At 35.3% G+C, this 19760-nt stretch overlaps 1 protein-coding gene across 3 annotated transcripts in view; it reads right to left on the bottom strand.

Annotated features, from left to right (window-relative positions):
• The window catches only part of LOC149799102 (spondin-1-like), a 79996-nt gene that overhangs the window by 6627 nt on the left and 53609 nt on the right, over nt 1-19760 (bottom strand). The window contains exons 6-13 of one of the 3 annotated variants that reach the window (XM_089958101.1): nt 19299-19450; nt 8120-8264; nt 6804-6910; nt 5827-6073; nt 4701-5150; nt 3750-3950; nt 1745-2146; nt 709-887 (exon numbers count right to left, since the gene is read on the bottom strand). In XM_089958101.1, coding sequence (XP_089814227.1) covers nt 709-887; nt 1745-2146; nt 3750-3950; nt 4701-5150; nt 5827-6073; nt 6804-6910; nt 8120-8264; nt 19299-19450 — 1883 coding nt within the window. Of the gene's footprint in view, nt 1-708; nt 888-1744; nt 2186-3749; nt 3951-4700; nt 5151-5826; nt 6074-6803; nt 6911-8119; nt 8265-19298; nt 19451-19760 lie in introns of all 3 variants that reach the window. The other 2 variants (XM_089958099.1, XM_089958100.1) reach the window with 2 other exon arrangements.

The following is a 19760-nucleotide window of genomic DNA, read 5'->3' as shown; positions in this document are numbered from 1 at the left end:
GCCACTTGACCTGTCTTAAAGATTTTATCCATTTTATCTTTATCTTTATATGTACCTTTACAGAATTTTAACAGCTTTGCGTTTTATATTTTTCTTGTAATGAGTTATGTTTGCATATATTTGGAAATGTTGATCTTACTCGTTTCTTGTCGATTCTTTATATTTACAATTTTTTAACTTTACTTTTAGTAGACACCATATTACAGTATTATGCAAACATACATACATACATACATACATACATACATACATACATACATACATACATACATACTTGATTATTGACCACGTTTGGTTGAATAAATGGAATCTAAATATATCATTTTCTGTGTTTTTGTCTGTCGTTGCTACCATGTTTTATAATTTATCCCAACATATCTTTTCCAATCATTGACAAATATGTTGCATGATATAGCTGTTAAATACAGCATCAGGAAGGGCATCTTAATGCTACGTCTTCCTATTTTTGTGTCAAATATTATGGTAGAAATGCAGTAAATCTCAAATTGTCTTTAGATTAAACAATTAAAAAATCGCGTGAAGTTTGGAAATTAAATTTTAGGCCCTCTGTATAATTTACCAAAATATATTATAAGTTTTTTAAAAAATCGTCTTTAAAAGACAGATAAATATTGCTAGGTTTACTATAAGTCTGCCATATAAATGGACAAATTATTAACTTTTTATTGCATATACACTTAGACCTACCGTTGAGTCTGTGCACTCAGGAAGGTTGCAGAATCGTTTTTCTTTTCGTGATAAACAAGAGGCACCGTTGTGTTGGGGTTTTTGAATGACCGTGCGTCTCCGCATCTGGACGGCCTTGGGTCCACATGTTTCAGAACAAGAGCTCCAGGGACTCCAGCTCGACATGTGACAGTCAATTGCTAGAACAAACACGTGAAATAAAATTAGATCAACTACTAGGCAGTTGTTGTGAATTTAACATTATTCTGGAGTATTCGAGAATCTAATTATACATTGTCTCATTTGAACAACACTTGGCAATTTTATTGCAAAACAAAATTATAAAAAATGGGACAGCTAAATTATATCAAAAGCAACCAAGTCGTTGTTGAAAGTTTGTTTGTCAACATTCGGTTTTCGGAGGTTAGTGTCTGGACTACATTAGCAGGATTAGTTTGCCCTTGACAAGAAAATTACTAATAGAACTATGGGCAAAGGACATTCAAACTGAATTAAAAGAGTAAGGAGATAGCGTCAATAGGGATTACATGTGATGCGGATAATCTGCTTTACATCAGAAGCACACTGATGCTAAATGTTGCAGAGGAGTTGAAATTGTTCAAATGAATAATTGCACGAAGAAATGTAATGCATGTGCATGCTGTGGCCGTGACCAGTTGTGACCTTGACCAGTTGATCACATTAAGAAACGAACCTCGGGAAAAGCCATATTTTATTGTAAGATGAGCTTGTCTTTTCATAAAAACACGAGGGCGTCGAAAATAAGATACCTTGAAAAATGTGACTATTCAAGTTTCCGAAAACATCATTTTACAAGAATATTATATGGTTTAAGGTCTGATCATCTCAAACCATCTTATCATCTTTTTTTTCTCAAAATGCTAGCTCTGTTGGTCAGTCAGTTTATCTCCGAGTTAGAATATACTTGTATTTTCTTGTCTATGAACAGATGATTAATTAAACCAGTAACTAGAGTAAAAAAGGAATTGCATATGGATATTTAGATGTGACCACAACATTGATATGTAAAACTTACGGCACTGTTTGGCTTTACATTTCTTGGTTCTCTCCAATTTCTTTGGACATTTCTTGCCTCCATTTTGAGCATCTCGTTTTATCATCCTGCTCCTCGTCATGGTACCTCTACCACACGTGACGGAGCACGCTGACCAGTCCCCCCAAGGAGTGACCATACAGTCATCAGGAGAGGGAGGGGTCATGTTTTCCTTTTTCTTGTTCTTTCTTTTCTTCATCTTCATCTTTTCCAATCTCCTCGCCTTCCTCATCATTTTCTGTTTTTTCTTCATCGTCACCTCCATGTCGTCGGGTCGGTTGTTGTCCTGGATGTTATTGGTTGTAGTGTCCTGTACTCCCGGTGCCATCATCTGCTTCTTCGTCATTAGTGTCTTTAGCTGATCATCGCTTGCCTGAACCAATTCTGCATTTATATCATTAAATTGGGACATTTCTTGTTTCTCTGCAAATTATAAAATTGTTTTCCATTGCTACTGTAAATCTCAAAATATATTTGAACATATTTTACGTTTCCCAATTTAACTATACTCTAGAGGTAGGTGAGTTTGACGGTTAAAGTTTTCCATTTAAGCCCACTCCCATTCATATGCATTACCGTATACTATACTGAATTTAACGCTGAATATTTAGGGTATATTTCTGCTCCTGATTTATAATGTAATGGGTCTTGCTTTCTCTCTTAGCTATTTCATTATCCGGATAAAAGATGTTTTGTCAAAACACTGACAGTTTCTTCTAATTCAAAACCTGTTTTAGGTAACTTATAAATGAAGGCTACGTTGAAGATCAAAGAAAATGAATGTTTATTGAATAGTCTATTACATATTTACGAGGAAGGAACATATATATATATATATATATATATATATATATATATATATATATATATATATATATATATATATATATATATATATATATATATATATCTTGATTGCTAGATTCCGTTGATTTGTCAGCATCAGACCATCCATGTCATTACGATAAGCGATACCAATACTTTTGCTATATACATACCAATTTTCAAATAAACTAATAAAAATCCCAAAATGAAACTGAAAAAATAAATTACTTAAGATTTCAACATTTCTGATACGAACTTCATCTTAACTAATAAACTGAGTTTTATTTTTTTTAACAGCTGATATACGCATGAATTTCAGTTTTATGAATGAAACGTGTGTAACAACATTCCCTCATTTTCACTACTGTCACTGTTAATAACATGAATTCTTTGACGCAGTGGTACAGAAAACCCATATATGCGATTTACAGCTATGGTGCAGTGGTCAAATTGTGCATCACCGGCTGAATAACCAGGAAGAGACTTCGCTGGGGACTTGGAATGGGAATGACAGGATTATTTCGACAGTTATTTACTGCTAGATTTAACAAATTATTGCAACTTGATTATACAGACTTTTCTAAAGAGAGCGCGACTTATTTCCATGTGTATGTCACGTGGAGATACGGAATAGTTATTCACGCATGTTCTGTCGTAACCAAGAAAAAATGGGGAAGAAGTAGTTCCAGCCTCGTTTGAGAGTATGGTAATACAGAATAAGAGAACGACAGTCTGGAGTTTTCCTACTTTTGGAAATTTACAGTAAAAGTATAGCCACTCTTGTGCAGAAAATTGATAGGTATACAATAAATTCGATTATATATAACTGCATTGGATAATTCATTTCATATCTGCATACAATTTATGAATGAAATGATGATAGATCTGCTAATTAATATGAAATTTAAGCTTTGAATATTAAAAAAAAAATAGGTAAATAAGGTCGACTGACCAATCCAAATGACGTTTCCCTGTCAGTAAACGTTTCTGGATGTTTTGCTATAGAATCTAAAAGACCTAGTTACTACTGAATTGGGAAAATTCATGGAGGTATTTCAAAGTTAATGAACATCAGCTTATTTGATTCGTATAGATCAGTACTTACTTATTATGCTCTTATATTCGTACATTAAATCTGAATTATTGTGGAATTTTCACTTACCCATAAAGTCAGCACACTGAACATTACAGTCCTCTTCACTTTCAAATCTGTTATCATTTCCACGGCAACCACCATACGTAAATGGAAGGCATTTCTTCATTTGCCGATTGTAATACCATCTTTGGAAATTCCCACGGCATGGACCAAGTTCCTCCGGTAAACTGCAAATGGCTGCCAGATGGAGACTTTTTTTCATTAAAACTGTTAATTAGTTCATAATTTATTATTTACTATGTGATTTAATGCATGCATTGAATAACTATCTCCCTCGTTATATATAGATAGAAAGGGAGATAGATAGATTGAATGATACCAATAAAATCGACTCAGGGTTAAAATTTGTTCCAAACAGAATTCGAACCCGTGCCGCAAGTAACGGCATCAGTCACCTAGCTCTCGTATACCAGCACCCTAAAGTGGATGGAACAAAGAAGAGGAACGAGAACGCACATGCTATACATACTAAATTTAACACTCAGCAAAAACCAACATGATTCTTTTTTTAAATGCATTTTATACATGCATGCAATTATAATTATAAATTTCTCCTGTACACGAAACAGAGAGGGAAAATTCTGGATCTCATATTATATGTCTGGATGCATTATTACGTTAAAGAAATTTAGAAATTTGCTTAGAATGACACCAACATAATCTGACTGCGTTCGTCTCCTATATTGCATGTAAGAAAAGCTTGAATGTTATAAGCGTATATATATACTGAAACAAAACTTTTATATTACCTATAATGGGGTCTGTCCATGCATAACCAAACTAATATAATACAATTTAAGTCTAAAATATTAATATATTTGTCATGTCTTAGAACTTTATTTCTTCATATCCATTTTATAAATTTAATTATCACTGATTACTTATTGATACATAAAAATAGACGTGGCTCTTTTCTACTACGAAATATTATCACGTCAACGTAATTACATGCGTTACCTGTGAAATTCTTCATCATTAAGGCCTTCTTGCAGTCTGGAATCATGCCAAAACACACATCCTTTTCCATTATTTTGATTCCACAATCCATAGTTTGGGCCGACTTCCTAAGGAACATGCGCCATCGTTCACGAACTCCTCTTCCACAGACACGTGCGCTGCAAGGCGACCAGTCTGACCACGGGGTCACTGCACATGGGTCGTCAAAATCGAGCTCATACGTGTGGCGAACTTCAAAGTCTTGAGAAAGCTTTTCACGTGATCCTGGCTTTCGTTCGGGCGCTGTGCAATCTCCTTGACATTCCTGTTTCTCCATGAGATCGATGGGGCACATGGATGGAAGAATGTCCTCATTGACCAATGCTCGGCTTCGCTGATGCATTCCAGGACCACAAGAGTTAGAACATTCGGACCATTCTGTCCAGTCAGTGGTAGCACATTTCATCATTTCTTATTTTAAAAGAAAAACAAGCCACAAAATAATAATGTATTCAAGAAAATATGAAATTGCTCAATATATTATTATGCTCACACGACTACGTTTACGCCTAATAGTTAAGACAGAATCGTATAGGATATGATACATGTCCTCAAACTCGTATAGGATGTGATACATGTCCTCAAACTCGTATAGGATGTGATACATGTCCTCACACTCGTATAGGATGTGATACATGTCCTCAAACTCGTATAGGATGTGATACATGTCCTCAAACTCGTATAGGATGTGATACATGTCCTCAAACTCGTATAGGATGTGATACATGTCCTCAAACTCATTTTTGTTGGACAAACGTATTATCTCTTCAATAATTTTAACAATGATCTGTTGCTTCATAGACATTATTCACAAAGCATGGAAATTGATATCTACGAAAATATATGACTTCTAGGTATATAACAATATTTCATCGTAGCAATTTTCAGTATCAGGTTCAAATCTGCTTACAGGTACCAAGATTCAGCTCTGCTTATAGAATGTCATTACTTTCGGAGCAAGTTTAATTCTGAGTACGTTTTGTTCCAAAACATTTCATGTTAGGGTATATCTGTAGACGTTGATATAGTTCAAATATTACCTTGAATCAACGGTCATAAATTAAGAAGATATGTAGCGAAAACTAACCAAGTTTCTTTTTCATCATCATTTTCTTCTTCATGTCATCAATAAGTTCCTCAGTAGTTGGGGAACCCTCCTCAGACGTGGCCCCTCCTTCTTCGTCTGAACATATATCCTTTGTCTTAGTAAGAGTTAATGTCGCCATAGGTTTGATTGGATTAGGCCCATAGAATGGCGAATCCCTGTGTGTGGGGTTTGTGTTTACGATTCGATGAATTTTATCTTGGGGTGTAGTTGGTACCTTCCGACCAGGCTACAACACAGCAAACAATCGTTAATATCGTTGGACATTTAACTATTCCCAACTTTTTTAATGTATAATAACATGCAAACTGTATTCAATCATTTATTTTACCTAAACAATATCGAAATAACTTTTTTAAAATTTCTTAAAATAAAGTTTAATTCTTATCACTTGCAATTATTATGACAAACAAATTCTTGATCGACGTTATTTTTTATATGATACAAACACTTTTTTTCTTAGAGGTATTTGCTCCAGATGTACGAATATCTTTTAACTTTGTTCCTACCCCTCACCTTTCAACCTTGAAATAGTCAAAATACTGCATAAACAGACAACTAAGTCTATACACCACGATTGCTTTCCAGCATGAAATGTTGAATGTATTATACTATGAAAACATGCGCATGCATACTATTATTGTATAAAAGTGATAACAATATATGAGTATTCCAATTCAGTCATAACAACATTAGAAATTAATCAAAGATCGACATGAAAATACTTTATATTCTCAAATCAAAAATGTAAGATGTTTCCATGGCAACTGCACATAAAAGTCTCTTCAAGTTATTATACAAATACTACATATAAATAATCTGGTGACAATAACCAAGTATTTATTCTTATGCACTTAATTATTAAAACATGAAATTATTTGAAAAGGAAACTTTAAATGCATATTATATAAGAATAAAGAAACTGCATACAACGGACAATTAAAGTAATGTTCACTCACAATATATGTCACTCCTTCATCAGTTCCAGCATCCCAAGGGTACAGATCCACTACAATATCGTCAGCCCAGGTGCAGTTTGTTTGACAGAGGTTCAAGGAACTAACACCTGCTCACAGAACGATAAACTTATTGTAAATTATGTAAGCTAACATTTTGGTTACAGAAAGCGTTTGTCCGTTAAATACATAAGAATATCAATATATATCTCTAATCTCGTAGTAAACGTTAAGAGGGTACAGACATGAAAAGAATGAAAAGAAAATCTCCAAAAAGAATAAAAGCAGGACTATAGACTATACACGCAAAGACAATGAACCCAACAAATGGACAGAAATTTATGTACAGATAAAACATGAAAACAAACTCAAAATTACTACATAACAAAGACAGTCACCTGTCGGAGGGCGGGTCTCTAGCGATCGGAAGAGACAAGGGGCATGAGTATTTATTATGAAGACGTTCAGTTGTTTGGGTATATTTAATGATAGTAGATGAAACTGGTGCGTTGCAGTGGCAGCAGAAGAAAGTCAAGCTTACCTTCTGACAGTTTTTGGTACTATCCAATCCATATCATAAGGGACCTAAGATAGAATTGTCTGTTGAAGATGACGATAAATCTAGCTCATCATAAACATAGGGGACAGATGATGAGTTAAGAAGCTGTCGATAAAGTCGGAACAATCATACATGTAAAAAGACTGCCGATAGGGATCAATACGTCATTCTAGAGTCAAGCAGCTCATAGCCACAGCGACATCAGTCTACATTCAAGCAGATCCTAACTAATAGCGAAATCAGTCTACAGTCAAGCAGATCATAGTAAAGCAGATCACCACCAGTAGAGACATCGGTCTACAGTCAAGACGATCACAGCCAATAGCGATATCAGTCTAGAGTCAAGCAGGTTACAGTCAATAGTGATATCAGTCTAGAGTCAAGCAGATCCTAACTAATAGCGATATCAGTCTAGAGTCAAGCGGATCACAGCTAATAGCATTATCAGTCTAGAATCGAGCTGATCATAGTAAAGCAGATCACCACCAATAGCGACATCAGTCTACTGTCAAACAGATTATTTTCAAACAGATCACAGCCAATAGCGATATAGGTCTAGAGTCAAGGAGACAACACCCAATAGCAACATCGGTCTACAGTCAAACATATGACCGCCAATAGCGACATCAGTCTACAGTCGAGCAGATCATAACAAATAGCGACAGACGAAAAGCGTTGTGATAGTTGCTAACGCTTTCTGACAGACCGACTGAACAAAAGATAAATAAACAGCAGAAAGGCATGCAGCAGGAATACTTACCGAGGCACCAGTCTGGACTCGGGCCTATCATAGTTAATAAGGAAAGCATATGGGCTTGTTGATTGACGGTAACAATGGCCTCCCTCGTTCCCAGGACATTCCGCCACATCGGCGTGGTCTTAATTACCGTGCGGATCTTATCGCTCTAAAGAAGTGAAATAAAAGTTAGAACCATTAGCTGTTATAATGACAGATCCAATATAGTATTGTAACAACGGTTAAATTCAGTAAGATATTGTAATAACCGTTACATTAAATAATATATTGTAATAACATTTTCATTCAATAAGATATAATAACAGTTGGATTCAACAAAATTGTAACAAAATTTACATTCAATAACATATTGTAACAACAATTACATTCAATGGCATTTTGCAATATCACTTAGATTAAAAACATTATAATTAATAGTTACATTCAATAACATATTGTAAAAACAATTAGTAAAAAATAGAGCTCTTTCAAAGAATGAGTGTTTTAATCATTTCCATTAGATGCCTCTTATCTGTCAAGGTGTGTATGTGTGTGTGTGTAATACTACAGATACACTATTATTTTCTTCTTCTTCCTCTTAACATCAAATTACACAGATAACAGGGAGATACATTCATTTAACTCAACTTTAAGTTTATATTTTTTGACGCTACGTCAGTCTAGCATAGTGCAACATCAAACCATCTCAACGATTATTATTGTAAGGATAATAATTACTGTCGATCTATGACGTGCACATTAACTTGGGCCAAAGAACAAATAATTAGATTTATGGGGACAGGTGCTTGTTAAATCGCTATACTGCAATTATTCCTACTGTCTGTGTCGTGAGAGGAAGTGATTCTTAATTAAGCCTTCGTTTATTTAACCGTCAGACAAACTGGAAGGAAGAGGTTAACTTCAATTTTATATCGGAACTGTCAGAGTTGAGTTTTTCCAGAATCAGGTTTGGACATCTAGAAGTCAGGCTGACCGCAATTTTGGTGCCTGGTTATAAAAGGCGATATATATATTTTAATCCTGATTACGCTAAATAAAAGATGTGGTTCCCACACGAAATTTCTTGGTCTTTAAAATTGTTCTCATCGAAAAATCTAGTCAGTCTGCATTTTTCCTGCAAGAGTGAAAATATAAGAGACTCCGAGATTGAATTTAGAAGAAATTATCTCGTAAAACATTTGTCAAAGGGACCGGATGTCTGGAAAGTCAACGGACACAATTCTGGCGGTAGAAGAGAACAAATTTTGAAAGCACAAGGTATTTGCGTCAATCTCATGTAATTCGTCTATACCAATATAAAGAGTTGCTTGAATTTAATTGTTTATATTTGCATCAATTTATTTGTTTAAATTCGTAGATTTATTTTCTTGATATGAGTATAACTGTATTGAGTTCATCTATCTGACTTCGTACAATGGTCCTCTTTATATAAGTTTGACAAATTGTTTTAGTCTGTCGTATTGATTGTTATAGGAATCTAAGAATTTCGTAGATTACTTTAGTTGATATGAGTCACGAGAATCCGTTTGAATTCACTGATCTTAGATGATTTCATGAATGCTAAAGACTAGAATGTGAGTATTCACTAAAAATAACATAGTTAAGCATGTACTGAATTTCATTCATTCATTTGTGTAATTGAGACGAGAACGGAACTGTTATGTCTCGTGTGATGTTAATGGGAGCTAGGATGGAAAAGCCGTTAGGAAGTACATTAATCTTATGAAACTAGGTTTGTTTATGGTCTTCCATGTTTAGCTTGGTATCTGTTTGAAATCCGATAGAACGATATCTGACATAACGAGAGGGGAGTAATGATCTGTTCCCAGCAGGACAACTGACAGAAGATTTAGGTTGCTTCTCTGTTTATTTTGAAAGGGGAAAGAGCTCCACGGACGTATCTGCTGACGTATCCACGTACCTACTGATCCAGGTATACACGTATCTACGTACTTTCGTATCCACCTACCCACACGAAGTTTGAGGGCCGAAAAGTGGCGAGACAGTAGGGAGGTTGGAGAAGTGAAAAAGCGAAAGGACCTATAAGAACAACCACAGTGAAGTTGGAGTGGACTGTAAATCAGCAGGTTATGACGTTTTACAAGGCAATGACTTTCATTGTTCACTCGATTCTATGATGAACCAATTATATCATTTAAACCAGATCGGATATTTAGATAAATGTATTTGTGTTTGAAATTCGGTCAAAGATTTATTTAAAAAAGAAGTGTATCTTCCTAATGTAATGTATTTCACAGTTGTTTATGTAATTGATTAAATTGTTGCTTTTTCATGTACGGGGGCACGTGTCATTCTGTTCTATATATCTGCTCAGATATCTATTTATTCCACAAATAAGTTCCACACTTTATATTAATATTTACTCGATCATGGCAAAAACACTGACGGCTATCATCGTCTAGATAACGAGAACCGAATAAAGCGGACACCTTGTAAGAAGGCACAATCCGCCAACCACACCAGCCACGGCACCTCTACAATTATAAATTACGATTTTCCTACAACCCTTTAGATAAAAATTTAATGATATTATTGGTATTGCTGATTTAAGTAAAAACTTGAGATTTTGAAAAGGTTTGTCATTATTTATCGTGTTTCAAGAGAAGGTTGTCCCCTTGATACTTCACCATGAAATTTCACCAAAAAGTCACTAAAATCCACTGAACAAGCGTCTGAAACGCTGACCACTTGACATAGTGGCACAAATTGTAATTCTCTTTCGAGAGTTTGTTTACTCCCTCTTATCTTTAGCCTAATGTAAAATCAAGAGGTATTTTCAATGAATGAAGTACTAGAACAAAGGACCAAATGCGTTCTTCAGGCTATGAGAAATTGCATGCGATTCAAGTTTAATGTTAACCCATGCGAAGACGAAAAGAATCACATAAATACATAACGGTTCTGTCGTGGGCAAAAATATATAACTTTTCTTAATTTAAATGATCTTTTGGATGAAACGTTTACTAGACTAGACGAATGTGAAAGTGTCTGTACAGATTTAACTTTTACTAGACTAGACGAATGTCAGGTGTCTGTACAGATTTAACTTTTACTAGACTAGCTGAATGTCAGGTGTCTGTACAGATTTAACTTTTACTAGACTAGCTGAATGTCAGGTGTCTGTACAGATTTAACTTTTACTACACTAGAAGAATGTCAGGTGTCTGTACAGATTTAACTTTTACTAGACTAGCTGAATTCTGTACAGATTTAACTTTTACTAGACTAGCTAAATGTCAGGTGTCTGTACAGATTTAACTTTTACTAGACTAGACGAATGTCAGGTGTCTGCTCGAATTCAGCTTTTACCAGACTCGATGTATGTCAGTTGTCTGCTTAGATTAAACTTTTACTAGACTCGATGTATGTCAGTTGTCTGCACAGATTCAACTTTTACGATTATCTCCTAAGCTTTCATATCAAGGACAGAGAAATATTCCAGGTGGTCAAGGTCACAGCTAGTCCAGATGGTCATTGTGGCATCGAGCAGCAAATGGGATTACTGTGAAAATGTTATTCGATAACGGTCAGTTTTTGCGGTGTCTTTTATCTTAAAAAATACTATCTGTCTAAACTTATTTCTAACATTTCATTTAAGTTATTTTGCCGTTGAATAAAACTTACGATAAATGAATACTCTTCCATACGCCAATCATTTACATTTTTATGCAACTGGCCTTATTGTTCCAAAATAAAATATAAAAAAAAGAAATGTGAACAAACGTTTTCGTTTTTTTGCTGCAATATATCAAAGCAGAAGAGCGATTATTTTTAAAGCAAAGTTTAGGGTCATGATGGTGTGCGTCACGAAATGTCAAAAACTGAAATATATCTTACTTCCTAAGCTTTGGGAAGCTAGGATGACATCCGGCAATAAGCTCTATGCCTGCAGAAAATCTTTACTCGTGAAAGCTGGATCAGCATTGGTAGTTATTACAACGCATGCCCATTGACAAATAACGTATCTGAGGATTACGCAAAAAATCCACTTGTATAACAACATATCCACTTGCATAACAACATATCCACTTGTATAACAACATATCCACTTGTATTACATCATATCCACTTGTATTACAACATATCCACTTGCATAACAACATACCCGCTTATATAACAATCTGGTGGAGTTAATACTACTGCTATCTGGCTTTTGTTGTTTTTTTTTTTCTCATGGAAAGTTGGAAGTATTTGTATTCACTGAAATCTATTCAATTCAAGTAGGAAAACTAGATGTAAAATAATGAAATGAGAACAAGGTCTTTAACAAAGAATGTTAAAAAATATATTATTATACAGATTTGGTCTGTGCTAGGCCAATATACTCATTCTCACTCCAACTCACATGCCATTTTCTGACATCAGATAAGTTAATGCAAATGGTTTACCAATAAGATGTTTTTGGGGTGGGTTTCGATTTTCAAGTTGGAAAAAAATATTTTAAAGGTCATCCGATAAAGACACGAGTATTAAATGTGCTACACAAATATAGATCAAAGTTTCCAAATTTTAAGAGACATCTTTAACATGAAATATAAATGTGTGATTACTTTGGGTTAATAAATATAAATGTGTGATTACTTTGGGTTAATAAATATAAATGTGTGATTACTTTGGGTTAATCGTTTTTCTTTTATCAAAGCATGTTAATGTTGGAAATGCATTTGGCCTCGATTTCAGGAATAGCACACACATATTTTTTTTTACAATTTGTCAAATAAATAAGATTGCGATGTGAGCCTACTTTGCTCTCATTGGGAAGGTAATAATATAGTTAGATCATTTCTACAATTTTTATCTAGTCAAACTTCTTTCTAGACCAAGAACCACCTTACGAGTTTCTTCTGTTTTTTTAAATTGCAAAAGAGAATTTTTATCCAGTAATCAGCAAGACAGTTTAAGCAAAAGAGAAAACGCTATTGCAAAGGAAAACATCATCCACAATGATTACTTATGCTAAACTTTCAGCGATCGAACAACCAAAGGCGAAGACTAGTTAGTGTTTGAGAAAAACTGATGAATAATTGCTGAATTCCAATAGGAAGGTGTGCTAGGTGTCCCAGTGTGAGTTTCACCTGCAGTTGACTTCAAACTGCTGTGATCTCCAGTTGAAAAGGTGGGATCATTCCTGCTGCGACCTTTGTGATTTTTAATTTGTGTTTTTCCGTTCTACTATATTAGCTTTTTGTGACCTTGGATGATTGATTATGGATGTATCAGTGAGACTTTAGATGTTAAACATGGCAATTTTATACCGATTCGTGCAGCCTGCGCTCAGCTACCTGGAAAGCTTTGCCGCATGAATAGAGCATCCCAGTGAAACTGATCGTCACATACTTAATACACGCACGAACACAGAGACTATATTTTGTTGTTGGTGAATTTGATTTATTTTTCTTATTCTCAATTCTATTTAAACAAATCCACCTGATAGTAAACGAGTTGGTTTGTTCTTAAGTATTTATATCTTCAAAGGATGAAAATTGTTTCCCCTTTGAGATAAAGAGACAAAATCATACATAACTGTATTTTCGAGGTCTGAAATACAGTGGTGTTCAGGCGATTAACAATCATTAATGGAAGAAAAGGAACAGCAATAAATTGCATCTTTTAAAATAAACATTATTTTTATCCGTTTTTATCAACAGAGAAGAAAATATTTTTAACTAGGGCAAAAGTATGTCAAAACACCAGCCAATCAACACCCAGACACGTAGGATATCCCGTTATTTCACCACAAAAATACACGGAAAACATTTTACAAATGTGACCGATCACCAATGGCTCGGTTCTAAACTTCAGAAAATAAAGGCCGTTTATTTCACATTTGTAAACTTTATAAAATGTGTCGCATACAATTTGCCCTTGGCAGTACAAAATCAGGAAAAAGTGAATCCGTGTCATGTTTCTAGATTTACAAAAAAAAAAAACAGAAGGTAGGATATAGGAAGTAACAGATGTTCGTAATAGCAAATTTAATCGTATAGTTGATGGAAACATTTGATATTCAATAACAGGATCAAGTGACCAGTGCCGGACACGGATAAAAACAAACAAATATTCTGCATTATAACGGACATATAAAAAATTATTGGAACGTAAGACACTATGAGATGTTATGAATCGGGAGACGGATGACATGTATGTTATTTCATGATTATGCGGACGATGACATGTATTTAATATCATGAATCTGGGGACGGAAGATGCATATGTAATATCATGAATCTGGGGACGGAAGATGCATATGTAATATCATGAATCTGGGAACGGAAGACGTGTATGTAATATCATGAATCTGGGGACGGAAGATGTATATATAATATCGTCAATCTGGGGACGGAAGATGCATATGTAATATCATGAATCTGGGAACGGAAGACGTGTATGTAATATCATGAATCTGGGGACGGAAGATGCATATGTAATATCATGAATCTGGGGACGGAAGATGCATATATAATATCGTGAATCTGGGGACGGAAGATGCATATGTATTATCATGAATCTGGGAACGCAAGACGCATATATAATATCAAAATTCCGGGAATGGAAGACGCGTATGTAATATCATGATTCTGGGGACGGAAGACAAGTATATAAGATCATGATTCTTGGAACGAAAGACGCGTATATAATATCATGATTCTGGGGACGGAAGATGCATATATAATATCATGATTCTGGGGACGAAAGACGCATATGTAATATCATGAATCTGGGGACGGAAGATGCATATATAATATCATGATTCTGGGGACGAAAGATGCATATGTAATATCATGATTCTGGGAACGGAAGACGCATATGTAATATCATGAATCCGGAAATGGAAGACGCGTATGTAATATTATGAATCTCGGAACGGAAGACGCGTATATAATATCATGATTCTGGGGACGGAAGACAAGTATATAAGATCATGATTCTGGGGACGAAAGACGCGTATGTAATATCATGATTCTGGGGACGAAAGATGCGTATGTAATATCATGATTCTGGGAACGGAAGACAAGTATGTAATATCATGATTCTGGGGACGGAAGACAAGTATATAAGATCATGATTCTGGGGACGAAAGACGCTTATGTAATATCATGATTCTGGGGACGAAAGACAAGTATATAAGATCATGATTCTGGGGACGAAAGACGCTTATGTAATATCATGATTCTGGGGACGGAAGACAAGTATATAAGATCATGATTCTGGGGACGAAAGACGCTTATGTAATATCATGATTCTGGGGACGGAAGACAAGTATATAAGATCATGATTCTGGGGACGAAAGACGCTTATGTAATATCATGATTCTGGGGACGGAAGACAAGTATATAAGATCATGATTCTGGGGACGAAAGACGCTTATGTAATATCATGATTCTGGGGACGAAAGACAAGTATGTAATATCATGAATCTGGGGACGGAAGACAAGTATGTAATATCACGAATATGGCAACGAAAGACGCGTATGTGATATCACGATTCTGGGGACGAAAGACGCGTATATAATATCATGAATATATGTCCTTGATTAGTTAAATAGTTTCTATCATGTATTGTGTGGGGGGTTTTATTGGTGAAGATAATTTTAGCTTTTAGTGGAAATTAGTCCCTTCAGTGAAGCGCGTAATTCTTAAGGAATCAATGTCCAACGTACCAATATTTTTTCTGTTGATTCAGTAGAGTAATTCATGTTTAATCTTGCTATCGAAATCTTCTATACTTTACAAAAATGTTCTAAAATATATAGTCCACGTGCTTATATCATGTCTAGAAAAGAATTTAGTAATTGTTTCAGTTGCGAGCTATGGAAGGCGCTATTTCCATTGTAATTATCACTATGCTAATTAAGTTCCTTAATTATTTCCTTCATTTATTTATATTACAGGTGATATTTAGTGCATTAGTTACAAGTTCTGATGCATCAAGACTAGTTTGCGTATGTAAGGCACTAAATGGACGCAGCATGTCATCAAATCAGCATGGGTTATGATGCATTTTCTGCAAACAGTTGCATCTAAATAGAATATTTAATAAACGTGGCCTTTCCGTAATCGTCCGAATCACACCTGCTTCTTTGTCATCCTTGTCAGAAAGCCGGGAAACTTAACTCAATACAAATGATATTTCCTGCTTAGGCTTTATTTCTGTAGTCTGTTGAATGTAAGTAACATTGCTTAGCAAATCTCTAGGAAAATCAGAGATAAAACTAATTAATATTTTCTTATCGACTACTATAGGGGCCAGTCGTAGACTTGATAAGTGTAGTGTTACCTTGAAAAGATGACAAAAGCTGCACTTTTAAAATAAATTTTCTTTTACTGTATCTGTAACAATGCCGTTCATAAATATGAAATTGAGTTTCGTTTACTCAATTTGTGGTTTTAGCTCCGGAGTAAAATGTATCTCACACGACAGCGGTCTAAGTGGATTATCGTATCCTTACTTACGTTAGAAAGGAAACGTCCAAACAGAATAATTCTCTACCATACTCATCAAAACATGAAAATGTCCTGATATGTTTGAGCTAGGTAGAATAATTTCTGTCCCCAAAATTATTATTTCATCTGTAAAGACCAACTGCAATCAAATGGGAGGTGGCATACTCTTAAACAAATGTAATGAAGAATGTCGAAATTTTTAATCAAACTCTACATCAAGGTTGTTGCTTTGGAAGTAAAATATTAGCCCACACACACACACACACACACACACACACACACATACACACAAAATGTTAGGGCATGACGACAAAAAGGGACCATCCCTTTTCCATAATGTCGCAATTTTTAACAAGGTTGTTGCCTTGGAAGTAAAATATTAGCCCCCCACCCACCCACCAATCCACACACACACACACACACACACACACGAAACACAATTAAAATGATAATTCTTTTCTCTGTTGTTGGTTCTAGTCATAGTATATCATGTGTGTGCACGTAGCATGAGATATACGAAGTTTTGAGAACCATTGGTCATTTCCAGAAATACAAATTTGCACAGATATTACTTGCCTTAACAATGCCATAAAAGACAGCTCCTGTGTCCTAGTGGTTGGAACATCCGCCTTGGATGCGGGAGGTTGCGGGTTCGAATCCCGGCTGAGTCATACCAAAGACTTATAAAAATGGTACTAACAGCTGCCTATCTAGGCGCTTGGCATTAAGGGGTTAGTGTTAGGACTGGTCGGCTTGGTGTCAGGATAATGTGACTGGGTAGGGCATCATACTAATGTCTGTGGCATTATGCCCCAGTGCTAGATGTCACTATAAACTGCCACACTACAGACATCGTAGCGAAAACCTGTTAAAGCTACATAAAAATCCAAAACACACATACACACACACGCCTTGGAAACTATGCGATAAAATAGTGTCCTAAACTAATACGTATATCCATTTGCAATTGTGAGAGTTATACGTACATCCATTTGCAATTGTGAGAGTTATACGTACATCCACTTGCAATTGTGAGAGTTATACGTACATCCACTTGCAATTGTGAGTGTTATACGTATATCCACCTGCAATTGTGAGAGTTATACGTACATCCACTTGCAATTGTGAGAGTTATACGTACATCCATTTGCAATTGTGAGTGTTATACGTACATCCATTTGCAATTGTGAGAGTTATACGTACATCCATTTGCAATTGTGAGAGTTATACGTACATCCACTTGCAATTGTGAGAGTTATACGTACATCCACTTGCAATTGTGAGAGTTATACGTATATCCACCTGCAATTGTGAGAGTTATACGTACATCCACTTGCAATTGTGAGAGTTATACGTACATCCATTTGCAATTGTGAGTGTTATACGTACATCCATTTGCAATTGTGAGAGTTACACGTACATCCACTTGCAATTGTGAGAGTTATACGTACATCCACTTGCAGTTGTGAGAGTTATACATACATCCATTTGCAATTGTGAGAGCTATACGTACATCCACTTGCAATTGTGAGTGTTATACGTACACCTATTTGCAATTGTGAGAGTTATACGTACATCCATTTGCAATTGTGAGTGTTATACGTACATCCACTTGCAATTGTGAGTGTTATACGTACATCCATTTGCAATTGTGAATGTTATACGTACATCCACTTGCAATTGTGAGTGTTATACGTACATCCATTTGCAATTATGAGAGTTATACGTACATCCATTTGCAATTATGAGTGTTATATGTACATCCATTTGCAATTGTGAGTGTTATACGTACATCCATTCGCAACTGTGAGTGTTATACGTACATCCATTTGCAATTATGAGAGTTATACGTACATCCATTTGCAATTATGAGAGTTATACGTACATCTATTTGCAATTATGAGTGTTATACGTACATCCATTTGCAATTTTGAGAGTTATACGTACATCCATTTGCAATTGTGAGTGTTATACGTACATTAATTTGCAATTGTGAGTGTTATACGTACATCCATTTGCAATTGTGAGAGTTATACGTACATCCACTTGCAATTGTGAGAGTTAGAAATTCAGACTTTTAATGATCATTTAATTACCATTTTCTATAACAACAGACTTTGATTTATTCATTCAGTATAACACAAACTCACTATTGATTATTGCGAATGTTATAATTTAATAATATCAGAGCTAAAACGTTAGTACTGTATATTCCTCACAAGAGAACAGACCCCAACGTATACTTTATCACAGCTTTTTGATATCATGAATAAGTGAAACTCTATTATAGAACGTTCGTAATTCTTCTAATAACAGGCAGTTATGGTACAACGGCCTCAAAAGGTAATATGGTCATACAAATCAGAAGAAGAGAACCACCCGCCCCTGTGATTTTTACACCGAAGAAATTATAGTACTGGGGCCTGAATATCTAGTGTGGTAACAAATTGGAAAAGAGAACCACTGGCAACTGTCATTTTTACACTGTGGCAGTAGCCCAAGGATGAAATAAACCATAAATATGTCAATCATTAAAAAGTTCCACAAATCATAACTGGTTGTTATAACATAACGTACATAATTTGATTAAGAGGGGAATGACGCATTAAAATAATCTCAATATCATCATACATTGGTTTATAACTCCAAAGGTCACCTTCTTGACAAAGTTTGCCCCTTTACCCAGAAGAAGCAGCTTCAAATTAAGGTAACTCACATTTAGCCTCATGTCTTTCTCAAGGTTGGTACTGTACCCATATTCGCAAACTTCCTTGACCCCTCTGGAAGCATATTGACCGTAGTCCCAGATATGGTAGTCGGCGGTATGGGAGGCTCCCACTATGTTAGACCAGTGGAGGAGAAGGGCATCTGTAATTAGAAGTTCGATTATAGATTGATAGATTGAAAAGTGTTAAAAGGCTTACCAGCGAAATAAAACCTATTAACGCTGAGGGAAAAGAGTGTCACGTGCCGTGCCCAGATCCAAAGCACTACAACCATTTGGGTCCATCCTGGCACCATTCAAACCCGCAACCGATTTATTTTGAACCAGGCACGTTAATCAACTACGCGATACCCAATAAGAAAGCGAAAAGAATACACGTATTATATAGTTCATTACATCATTATATTATGAAATAGTTTTTATTGTGCCTTTTATTAAATATTTGGTGATTGT

The sequence above is a fragment of the Sinohyriopsis cumingii genome, chromosome 5 (genome assembly GCF_028554795.1).
Source record: "Sinohyriopsis cumingii isolate HCF-2022 chromosome 5, ASM2855479v2, whole genome shotgun sequence".
In the NCBI taxonomy this organism is placed as follows: domain Eukaryota; kingdom Metazoa; phylum Mollusca; class Bivalvia; order Unionida; family Unionidae; genus Sinohyriopsis; species Sinohyriopsis cumingii.
Note: the sequence above shows the minus strand (reverse complement) of the source record. Positions and strands in the feature narration are given on the sequence as shown.